The 12,549-nt window shown below is 47.7% G+C and overlaps 1 protein-coding gene across 1 annotated transcript in view; it reads left to right on the forward strand.

Moving 5' to 3' along the window:
* The window catches only part of BLNK (B cell linker), a 104,262-nt gene that overhangs the window by 79,479 nt on the left and 12,234 nt on the right, over positions 1 to 12,549 (forward strand). The window contains 4 exon segments of the mRNA XM_040623877.1: positions 1,141 to 1,212; positions 8,415 to 8,484; positions 10,407 to 10,434; positions 11,221 to 11,263. Coding sequence (XP_040479811.1) covers positions 1,141 to 1,212; positions 8,415 to 8,484; positions 10,407 to 10,434; positions 11,221 to 11,263 — 213 coding nt within the window.

The raw sequence follows: 12,549 nt of genomic DNA on the forward strand, positions 1-12,549 counted from the left end.
GTGCGGCACACGGGACTATTTGATAGCAAGCGGCAGGGGGCGCACAAAGTCCAGGCCTGGCCTCTCTCTGTGGTGGCAGCCTCGGCCTCCCTGGCAGGGGCAGAGAGCGCCCGTGAGAGCCCCATCTCAGTCACGCCCTCCTTCCTCCACCCGCTCCCGTGCTTTAATACTCCCATCTCAAGGTAGGAGAGCATCTACGTTCTTATTTAAGTGTCCTCGCTTAGGATGGATTCTCATAAAACTTAATTCTCACAAAGCCACATGCCACTGTGTTGGCCTCAAAAATATTGCACGGGAATGATGTCCGCAGAGGAGAGAAGACAGGAGAGAGCGAAATACGCTCTGTGTCCTGACTCTAAATGTAGTGCTACCTCAGGCGAAGGGAGACGTGTTGTTGGTAAGCGCTCCGTGCAATAACAGAGTGACAAATGACCTTTAAAAGCCGGTGCCACGTACCCTNNNAGCAGGAATGGAGCCCAGCATGTTCACTCTGGATCGAGCTGCTGTGGAGAGCACGATCCTGTAGAAATGACTCCTCGTCAGAGCAGCGTCACTCATGTCACACACTGGAATCTGAAGTAGTCATACTCTGTTTTTACTCTGCCGTTCTGCCCAACCCTCTCCCGGCCTCCCCAGATGTCCCCAAGCAGCTTCAAGGCCCGCCTTAATTCTTCGGCCATCCACACCATGAAACCATAAATAGACATTAAATTGCTACCCACTCAAAACCCATAAAATCCAAGACAAATGGTGTGTATTGCATGTGGCGGGAGAGGTGGGAATTTGGTCCCTCCACTACTGGCCCGATACACTTCTCCTGATGAAGAAGACAAAACTCTTGCATCTTCTAGACCACCAGTCTGGCCAATGAAATTCCAAGCCAGTGTTCACTTTCACAAAATCCCTATCATAAAATAATCTGATTATCCCTTTAATCGTTCATATTTTTATTCTAAAGACCTTTCTTCTGAGAAGGCTTCTTTCATGGCTTACGTATTTAACAAGTGTGTTTCCCATACTTTACAAATTCCCTGGTCTGACCCATCATTTCCATGATGCATTTTTTCCGTTAAGTGTGACTCTCCCACGGTAAACTGTATCTGTGATTGTTATGTGCGTGTACATATTTGTGTGTTTAAGCTCCCATGGTGAATAGATCCACCAAGCCAAGTAACTCCTCAAAGCCAGCCTCTCCTCCGGGGACAGCTTCAGGTAAAGTACATGCAGGATTTGGTGTTTGGGGTTTTTGTGTGTGAAGTGGTTACGTTTGGGGGCTTGGTTCTTCAGTCTATTCCAAATAAGATAAACAATTCAGACTAAATATTAAGAAATAGGGGCGCCTGGGTGGCACAGCGGTTAAGCGTCTGCCTTTGGCTCAGGGCGGATCCTGGCATTATGGGATCGAGCCCCACATCAGGCTCCTCCACTATGAGCCTGCTTCTTCCTCTCCCACTCCCCCTGCTTGTGTTCCCTCTCTCTCTGGCTGTCTCTATCTCTGTCGAATAAATAAATAAAATCTTTAAAAAAAATTAAGAAATAATCACTTGTCTCTCCAAATTTCTTAATAATTGTGGCAAATTTCTTAATAAATGGTTGCCCCTATGTTGAAGGGACCCTGCCCCCACACCCCTGGGCCTCTGTTAGCCAAGTCCTGGTTTTCCTCCTATCTCACTGGGCGCTTTGCTGGCTTCTCCTTCTCCCCTGCGCTGATGGAGGGTGTCTGTACCATTTGGTCCTCAGCCCTCCACTCTTCTTTCGGAATAGTGCGGTGGTTAAGAGCTTGAGATTTGAACCAGTCAGACCTGGGTGGAATCCCAGTGCGACCGGTTGCCAGCCATACCATTTTGGGCCTGTCCTTTGCCTCTCCACTCTTCAGATTTTCTCCTCTGTCAGTGGAGATACGAGTACCGGCCCTGTGACAGGAGAATTCTGGATTGTGCATGGGAAAGCTTTCATGCAGTACCTGGCACAGCAGGTGCTCGGGCAAGAATATTATCTTTCACGTCTTTGGGGTTCATCCATTCTTCTGGTTTTACTTCTCTTGTCTAAGCCAATAACTCTGGTGTCCAACTTTGACCTGATTCCTCTTCTGAACAACTTGACGTTCCCACGGACTCATGCTCAATGCATTCATGGCCTCCCTCCCCGTGGGCAGCCCCATTCCTCTGTGCCTGTCAGCTGGCAGGCCACATGTCTGAGGGCCTGTGTTCTTTCCAAAGCCTCTGCTATGTCCTTTTCCTGAATCTGCTCTTCCATTTTAGTTGTGAGCACCCTCGTCTATTACGTTGTCACTTCACACCTCCTATCTCCTGTCTTAGAGAGTCTGCTAGCCGTATCCTTGCCTCTAGGCTTTCTCCTCTGTCACTAAGATGAGCTTCTGAACCCCTCCGAATGCCAGTTTTATTCCATTTCAAAGTTAGTTTTTACCATGTCACTCGTATCCAAACCATGAACACCCAGTGGTTCCTGGTTGTCTGCCATACAGATTGGCAGCCCCGAGGCCAAGGCCTGCGATGCTGAGTGGTGCCCACCCCCACCCTGTTCCAGCACAGAGAGGACAGGAGCCTCCTCTCCAGCCTTCCTTTCTTCTTTCCCCACTAGGCCCGTATCTATCACACACACACACACACACACACACACACACACATGCACACACTCCCTTCCCTCCCAGCACTAAGGGCTGAACACAGATATTGGGAGACTGAGCTCTGCTTCTAGGGACATGGTCCTTGAGAGAAAATGAAAGGAAATTATTTTCTTTCTAGGTCACAGACTCATTTCTCGAGCAATTGTTCACCTTCCTCAGAAGTTGTTGTTTATTCTCTCCCTCGAAAGCCACAGGCTCTTTATGTGTGGGGAGAAGAGGTCAGAGCCACCTTATCCAGCTCATCTTAACTTCTGGGAACAAATGTCAACACAACAACCTAAAAGGTCATGTCAAGGTTGCTTTGGTCCCAGCTGGAGTGGTGACGCCTGACTCCTGATAACTTGGGAGAAGGGTTTCTATGACCAGAACAGAAAACCTTTCCCTAAACATACATGAAGGCCTAAGCCCTCCTTTAGAATGATAGCTTAATGATCTCTGGTGTTTCCATCCTAAAATTTTCCTCTACTTTACAAGGACCTCTTCTTCCTAAAACACACCTGCTACTCCAAACAGCCTGTTCATCATGGGTTGTGTTTTTTGGTCTTGGTTTATGTTCTCACTTTCATGACACCAAACCCTACCCATCCTCACGGCCCAGCTTGAGGTCCCCCCTCTAGGGAGCCTCCTACGGTTTCTGCAGCCCGCGGAGAGCTCTTCTTTGCTCTGATGTCCTCCCATCTACGCTCAGCCCATGCCTAGTCTCTGATTATGCTGGGTCTCAGTCTAATCTCCGCAAGTACATTACAAGCTCCTTGAATGTGCCGCCTTAAATCTCACGTGCTCAGGAGGCCTTTCCTGACCTCACATGGGGTAGACCCCTTTGGTGTGCACCCCTGTAGTACCCTGCACCGCCCCTTTATCTCTAATCCCCCTGAGATCTCTCCCTGTCGTTCCTATAAGACCCTCGGCTCCATGTCTTGCTCATAGCTGTGTTTCCAGGGCCTAGACAGGACCTGGATCAGAGTGGGTGCTGAAATGGTGGTTTAGTCAGTTGGTTGAGAGTGAATGAGTCCCCCAGTACTGGCTGTGTTTAAGGAATCACACGGCACTGTCATGAGGGCATGAGCCCATTGGATTTACTATTCATTGATTTTTCTATTAATCTAGCATAGCTATATTTTAATACTAGAGGCGTCAGAAGAAACCCAACCTGAAAAAGAAAATAATCTCCTGGTCATGTGATTGTTGCATACAGATGGGAGGAAGTATCGGAGGAGGGAGGAGGTGAGATAATTTGGAAGGGACAAACCTGAACAGTTAGAATGAGTTTCTGAGTGTGCAGTTTCCAGAGGTGATTTTTAGAAAAGGAGTAATCAGACAACTTGCCCATGTCTTTGCATAACCATCTACTAGCCTTTAAAGACTTCAGGCAGTGCCTGGATAGGCCTCATGAAAGTGCTAAGGCCTCCAATCAGTGTTTCTGTCAGAGCAGTGCACCGTGACCTGGCCTCTGGCTAATGGATGTTTCCTTCCGCTCCGTGGTGGCTCATTAGGCGCTTGCCGAAGGATTGCACGGAGGATTAGGTGCAGGGCGGTCTCTCACTCTGCTCCTGCTCCACACGGAGAAGCGGTTTCAGGATCGCACAGACTCCAAAGCCAGAGGGCTTGGCTCTGACACGGCTGGGTTCCGGGCTCTGAACAAGCTGAGCAATCTCTCTGTTTCTTTGTCTCCTCCTCTGAAAACATGGAGAAGAAATGCCGCCTGTGCCTTGGAGGGGAGGGGATCAGGTTGAGTAAACATATAGAATCCCAGTCCTAAAGTGATAGCCCTTTGTGCCATTATTTGGAATCCTTTGTTTTGCATGCCTTGATTCATGACCAGTCTGGCAGAGGGCCCTGGACACATCCCAGGGGACAGTTGTGTCTTCCTTTCCGCATAGAGTTTTACCCTAACTCAGGGTGTCTCGACCTCTGCACAGCTGGCCTCTGGGGCTAGATCATTCTTTGTTGTCCCGGCTGTCCTGTGCACTGTAAAATGTTTAGCAGCACCCTTGGCTGTCCCTGCCCACTAGGTGCCAGTACCAACTCCTCCCCAATAGCAATAAGCAGCGATGTCTCCGGACATTGTCAAATGTCCCCCGGGGTGCGGGGTACAAAATACTCCCAGTTAAGAACCACTGTTCTAAACAAACTGAAAGACTGAAGTGTTTTGGTGATTTATCTCTAAATGTGATTTGGAAGAAAGCTCTGCGGGCCCTGGCTGATTCATTTGTAGCTTCTGTCAGAAGAGGGTAGACGGGGCATGCATTTCTGAACTTCCTCTAAGCAGGTAGCATTTAGAAAGTGTTCTCTCTCCTAAAATAGGGGAGGAGTTTGGGCATTTACAGTTCGCTGCTAATATGCAAGTTGAATTTTACCTGTAAGCCAAATTGTTCCGAAGCTGTTAGATTATATCTCTTTATTTGGTAAGAGCTCACACAGTGCCCGAGCTGCTCCAGCTGCGGCACAAGCCCCACTAATAATAATAGCTTCTAGAACAGCTAGAGGAGAGTGAAGTCCCAAGGGCTTACTATGCCAACATTGACATTGTTAAGGGTAAGGAAACTCACCAACATTGTATGTAAAACTGAAGAGAAGATGATGCATAAAATATATGTGGTAGAAGGAAAAACGAAGAGTAGGTCGTTTTCCTAGTTGAGAAACTTTGGTAAACACCAGCTGTGCAAACATTAACATCATTTTTCCTCAATACAATTAAAACAAAGCTGATTTTTCTCTTTTATTATGCTTTTGGACACATCTACCTTTATCGCATTCCCAATTTCTCCTTTGGAGTATTCCAGCCAAGAATTTGGCTCTGCCAGAAAGCAAGGATCCTGGTCACGAAGAGGGGACGAGGTTGTCTTAGCCCAGCTGTGCCCCTGGGTCTGACTTCAGGCCCAGAGCAGCAGAGAGGGCCACCGGCCCATCAGATAAGAGAGTCATTCTCCATCTTCCGATGGGAATCCACAAAGCCCTCTGTTTCCCTAATCCTTCCCCACATAAAGGAGGAACAGCAAGTGAATCTGACCTGCCAAACCACACCCCAGAGTAACATTAGGAGGCATTGGCTGGAGAGGAAACTGTCCACCTGGCTTTAAACTCAGCCTTGCTGTTCAACCACAGCCCTGCCGCTTAACGTCTCTGAGCCTCCGTTTGCTCCACGCGGTGTTATGTGAGGCTTAGAGGTGGCATTTGTAAAGTACCCGGCATAGAGCGCAGCACCTGGACACACTGTGGTGGTTGATAGCAAGATGCTAAAACAAAAATAGCGATAATCACATTTACGGAGATCCTCTAGGAGTTATAATTTACATATCCTAAAGCTCACTCGTTTTACATTTATAACGCAGGTTTTTTTATAAATCATTACATTTACAGAGTTTTTTCACCACCACTACAATCGTTTTAGAAAATGTCCGTGCCCACCCCAATTCCCAAAGACCCTTTTTGCCGGTTTCTGGTGACTGTCCTTCCCGCCCCCAGCCCCAGGCGACGCTGCTCTCCTTCCTGTTGCTATAGATTCGCCTTTTCCGGAAGTCTCATGTGGATGGAAGCATACTGGATCAAGCCTCCTCCATCTGGCTCTGTTCACTTAGCATGTTTTTAACCTCAAATACTTCAGTCCCTTTCCAGCAATATTAGTGTATATTTGGCTAATTCTTACATTTTCCAAGTTCTCCTATAGTCTTGAAACATTAATTCTGAGCTAGGGAAGGTAGGTGGTTGTGTCCCCATTTCACAGAGGTGACGAAGATCAGTGGCTTTTAAGAGGCCACCCAGCCAGTTTGGTGGCAAAGAAATAACTAGAACGCCGTCTTCCTGATGAGAGACCACGGGTTTTCCACCAGCTCTTGGATGACCACCACAGAGGAGGGCGGCACGCCCCTCCCTCTGATCGCAGAAGTGATTTACGAGCAAGGAAGGGGGAAGGAACATGTGGGCTGACTGAAGATATGAAGGGAAGGGAAGCTTAGTAGAGAAGCCAGGCAGTAAATATGACAGCAACAATGTACCCAGGCCAAATGAGCCCGTGGCATCGAAAAAGAGGAAAAACCCCTGGGAGGAAATTCTGACTTAGGCCTTCTTTCTACTTCCTTATTTTTCAGACAAGGGTGGTTTTCCCCCCCTTCCCTGAAATCTTCCATCAAAATCTATGAGTCGCCAAGGGTATTTTAATAGGGTCAATCAGGTACTAAGGCCTTGAAGAACAGCATCAGTTTGGTCCACTAGCCGATGAAACACAGTTGGACTCCGACTCCAGATGACATTTCAGTTCATTGTCATGTGAAATATTAAAAATTCCAAATGTAATCTCTTTTTCAAAATGTTTCCAAAATGTTTTCCAGAGTCACATCAAGGTCAGGTAACACCTACATGGGAGTCACTTGGAGGGGCCGTTCCCTCACGGGGTGCTGGGGAGGCAACACCACACACTCTTGGCTGTTCTTCTCATTCGTGAGCATTCATGGAAATTAGCCCCGTGTAAGAACCGAATGTAGGAGATGAGTGGGTGGGCTCTGAGTGAAGGCCTAAAGGCCTCTCTCTAGTAAAAGTACGTGAGAATGAGCTTTATGACTTCTATTCTTAATAGTTCTTGAGGCCCTTTTCTTGGGTTTGGGATAGGGGGTCTGTCAGATGAGGTGGCATGGTGTGTGCGTGTCCTCGAGTTATAAATTCTGAGGGGCAGAGGTGTATCTTGCTTCCCCATCTCTTGCACAACCCCTAACACAGTGCTCTTCACCTACCAGGATCTCAGTAATTCTTAGTAAATGAGGATTCCCTCCGTGCTCGCCCATTTGTGCTTTATCTTGCAAACTAAAATAAGACATACTGAGGGCAGGTCCAACCTATATTTACAGTATCCCCTATAGGTCCAATAGGAATTGTGGGCTTAGAAATGTAGTAGGTTCTAAATAAAATATATATTCAGTTCGATATAATTCAATAAAGAGCCTTTGTCTCCCTGAGCCATAATGTGCCGGCAGGCGAGCGTCAGCCTGAGAGGAGGCAGGCAGGAGACGCTGAGGGCAGCAGGCTTGGTGTCTGGCTCTCCCCCTCGCGGCCTGCTCTGTCCCAGCGGGGAAGGTCTTCCTGTCCTCAGTTCTTCCCTCAAGATTGTCTGCTTTCTGTCTTAGGTAGCCAGGGGGGAAATGAGGTACAGTGGGCAAGGCCGTCTGGGTCCCTTCTGTGACTTTGGAAGATGAGATTTGGGCAGTAGCTTGTCATTTGTCTCAGTCTGCCTGTCTGTGCAACGGGCAGAGGCCCTGAGAATTCCGAGGTGAATGAACAGCCGCTAGATGTGAGGGTAGGTGAGTGTAAGTCAGGGTGATTATGCAAGAGCGTGCCTGTAGGCACGTAGCAGGAGTCTGTGTCTCTCCGTCTCTAGGCACCGCTGGTGCGCACATCTGTGCGGCGTTCGTAGAGGCAAGTGTGTGCTCTTGGCTCCCTCCCGTAGGAACCCTGTGGGCCCTTCACCGAACCCGCAGAATCAGGGGGCTCTGCACTTGTCCCATGGGGGAAAAGAGAAAGTCATTTAGAAATGTCAAGATGGAGTCCCTAATTCACATCCTCGTTCCGAGCTTATAAACTGACATTATTTAAATATATCATCACCTTTGCCTACAGATTTTCCCCAATAGCATCAATGTAACCACCGATACGTGCTTAACTGAAAGAAACCAAAAATGCGCCTGTATTTCTGAGCTTCTCGGGAAGGCCAGCCTCACTGTGACCATCGGCCGCAGGGTCAGGAGTTGGGGACTAACCTGTGTGTATGTTTGTGCAGGTCGTAACAGTGGGGCCTGGGACACCAAGTCGCCTTCTCCTGCTGCACCGTCCCCACTGCCCAGGGCCGGGTGAGTACCTGCTGTGCGGTGTGAGCGGATGGTCTCCACCACTGTCGTGGCAGGGCCCGCGGGAGTCCACGAAGAGGCCCTGCCTGAGAACCTGGGGGGAAGCGGGTGCTTTTCTGCCACCTCCATCCAGAACAGCAGATACGGGTGTGCCTTGTGTCACAATAGGTGTGTTCCTGAAGAGTGTGCAAATGAAGGCCCTGCTCTGCTCTCCTCCACCCCCGTGGCATGCTCCGAGTTGGACGAGGGGGTCCCCTGCTGAAATTAAGACTAGCAGTCTTTCCTCCCCTAAATTTTTAGTTAAATCTTGAGTTCAGTGACTTGTGTTCCAGCAGACAGAAGCTCCAGCACCTGAATAATTTTGAGACCCACGAGCAGGTTGCATCTTCACTTTCTACTCCTCCACGTCTCTTTCAAGTAGTTAGTGATCTATAAACAAACACCCAACCGTATACACTGGATGGTTTGATCCAAGCCACACTGCCGAGGTTCCTTTCAAAGGTGAAATAAGAGAGTCATTCTTTCTTATTGAATTTAAAAGAGCTTTGTAAACTGTTAGGAGATGTAATAAATATCACAAACAGTGACCCCATAATTTTATATTGATTCAGTAGGATATTTTAAAAGCATGCTTACATATATGCAAAGCCGGCCTGCATGATTGTAATCTTAATTCTGCTTCTGTGTAAAGCAAAGACTTTTTTAAAAAAGATTTATTGATTAGAGAGAGAAAGAGAGAGAGTGCCTCAGGGGGAGGAGCAGAGAGAGAGAGAGAAACTAAAGCAGACTCCAAGCTGAGCTTGGAGCCCGAGGCAAGGCTTGATCTCACGACCCTGAGATCACGGCCAAGATCACAATTCTGAGATGATGACCTGGGCCAAAACCAAGAGTCAGACACTTATCCGACTGAGCCACCCAGACGCCCCAAAGCAAAGACATTCTTAAGGTCAAGGGTTTATTAACCCAAATTTCTCCCTTGGCTCTGCTTTATCACTTTGGGCAAGTTACTTAATCTCTCTGAGCCTCAGTTTCCTAATCTCTAAAATGTAACAATAATATCCATTTTAAGAGGTCACTGGGAGGTTTAAATAACAAATGAAAAGCTTAACCCAGTGCCAGGCACTTAGGAATTGTTAGTGTTCTTCTCCCCAGTCTTCCATCTCAGCCAAAAACAAAGCAAGAGAGAGAGAAGGTGAGAGAGAGGCTTTAAAATAAATACAGAAGAGAAGCATATACCCTTAAAATATTAGATTACAGTCTCTATCGGAACCAAGACAAATCAGAACGTTAGCTCAGAAAACCCCCTCAGGACCACAGATCACCGTGGTTCTCACACTTGCATTGGTCTTGGATTTCTCTGTTCGGGATGAAATCCTAGGCAGATGTCTAGTAGAGAAGAAGTCACTTGAGCAGGGCAGCAGTTGGCAGGGGAGGTGCTGGGGGCAACCTCCTCTACCAGGCTGTCCTCCTATCTCCACCCTTGGCCCCAGGCAGTAGCCCGAGGGTGCCGTTCGAGACTGGGAGGGCTCTGCACTCACACTTTGAAAATACTGACTCTAGTCCTCATTTTACAGACAAGGAAATTCAAAGCTCCAACAGGCCTCCCAGGCAAGAGCAAGAGGCCTGAGGTCACAGAGTCCTGAGCAGCAGGACTGGAAGGAGAGTTCAGCGCTCCTGATTCCCTGGCCACTGGCGCTCCAGTTTATCCCCAGTTAGCTCTTTGCCATCTGTCAGTGGACCCTGTGTGCAGCCAGGAGGATCCCGGCTAAACCCTCTATCCAGCCCTCTCTGCCCTTCAAGGACAGTCTCCCATCACACTCCTATCACGTTAATGATGCTAGTTGAAATTCGAGAGTAAAATGATAAGTAGTCCGCTCCGCTTTACTTGTGATGTTTTAACAAAGCCCCATCTTTTTATCCCCCAGGAAGAAACCAGCCGCACCACTGAAGACAGTAAGTTCATTTTGCATTTAAATGGGTCTCATCTGTCCAGCAAGGCTTATTCCCTTATTTAAAGCTGATAACGCTTCCAAGCTAAGGTGAACGCAGCAGTTCTGGGCAGAAAGTTGCTGCCCAGACTGTCCAAGAGAAATTCTGCGCTCTCGGTTCGCCCGCAAAGATGCCGCCTGGGAGGGGCTCCTCCTCACGTGACCCAGCGCGGCTCCACGGAGCGGGAGTGGCAGATCCGGGGTGGAAGCCAGGCTCCCTGCCTGCCCCGACATCTGCCTTCCCCACGGGGAGCCCCTGTGCCTGCTTTTCCATCTGCTGGCCTGGGAGCTAGCACAGAGGCCTGACGAAGCTCCGATTCTGGCCGGAATGCGGGGAACCTGGGCCAGCCCACTATTTGAGGAAGCCCACCGTGACCCGGTACCTACTCCGTAGCCTGACATTTATAGTCACTTAGCAAACACTGAGGTGGGGCCCTAAGACCAAAGCCAGATGCCACAGACCTACGGCCAGCAGCTACGGGGGTCACAGTATCCATCAACCCTGTTGACAGAGCAGGGAAGTCCCTACACCAGGATGACACTGATCCTTCCATGACCCACTTCTAGTCCATTGTCACATAATGCAAACGTTGGGCTGGGAACTTGGTGTTTTTTATCGTTGTCCTTGTGATTGAAAGAATAGCTATGCACCAAAGAAATGTCCTCCCCAAATACTTATTTTAATAATATTGCTTTGACATTTATTTCTACATTCCTCTGTATTGAATATCCTTGCCTTTTTTTTTAATAGATTCCAGTTGCCTGCCCACAAAGTGCCTCAAGTGTTTGTGAAGGTAAATCTATATTATTCTAAAGGATGAGTATGTCCTCTTAAAATTATTTGAATTAAGCATTTGTACATAAGTGTATTTCTAAATTGCTTTCACTATTTATAAGGCAGTTGTATATTTGAAACTCAGTTTTCTAAACAAAATGGCCTTCACTTTGCAAAGAGTAGTAAGGACCCGAGCTTTTGTGCCAGTTTCTTCGGAGCAAGGCTATGGTCTGCATGCTCTAAACCTGCCTGCTCGTAGACATATAACTTGCCAGAAATGGTGCCATGGCCACAGATAGGAAGCCTTAGTCAGAGCTATTCATGCATCCTAGAACTAATAGCTTAGTTAGGGTAATGAAATTTTTAAAAATCTGTTTATTCGAACAAGTTCTTTTGCTAAGTGTTCAAAATAATGTTTTCTGAATTCAAATATCTGTTTTAGTACATCTCCAAATGTTTTCCTTTGTCTTATCATAACCTAAAAATCTTACATATACTTTTAATTAGAATTTTCCCATTAAAAAAATACTTGTATTTGAAAAATACTGGGAGGAAAAAAAACCCAGAAAGAAGTAAGAATTACCCATATTCTCAACACTTAAAACACGATATAGAAGTTAGAGTCCTGAACCCATCTAATTCACAACGGGAGCTACCCAGGGTTCAAGCCGAGTGAGTGTTCTCCCTGTTTCCTGAGTTCACGTGGGCACATCTCCATAAAATGTCCTGGTTTCTCCGATGATGAATGGTGGACATTCTCTGAATGTGTCCTACAACTTGCCTGTCTGCTTTAACTGCTGCACTGGGTTGGTTTTTTGTTTTGTTTTGTTTTGTTTTGTTTTGTTTTACATGTGTTTCCCACTTCTTTTTTCTTCCAGGCTATTTCTGAGGTATCCCTTCCTTTCTGCTGTCTTCCTTTCTTTCGTCTGCCTGTCCGTTGAGGCTTTTGCCTTGCTGTCCTTCCATTCCTTAGAGTCTTCCATGCTTGTTGAGCAGGGAATAGGCTCAAGGAATAGTGGAGCCTTAGGGTGAGCCTCTGCAGGAAGTAAGCTCAACCCTGTCCAGATTCCATTGGCTTCAGGGGCCTTTGAAAACCAGCAGAGAAGGAGCCCATGGTGTGCCCCATGCAGCATGGGTCTCCTCGTTGCCAAACAGCTCCTAGGGCAAGAGCTTGGCATACCATCTGTTTTGTGACTTGTTTCAAGAACAGAGGCAACCATCATCCAAACCCAGTGTGGGTAAACAGCCTCTTCTCATCTAGGGAAGGAGGGAGGGAGGGAGGGAGGGAGGGAGGGAGGGAGGGAG

The sequence above is a fragment of the Ursus maritimus genome, unplaced genomic scaffold (genome assembly GCF_017311325.1).
Source record: "Ursus maritimus isolate PB19 unplaced genomic scaffold, ASM1731132v1 scaffold_7, whole genome shotgun sequence".
NCBI lineage: Eukaryota > Metazoa > Chordata > Mammalia > Carnivora > Ursidae > Ursus > Ursus maritimus.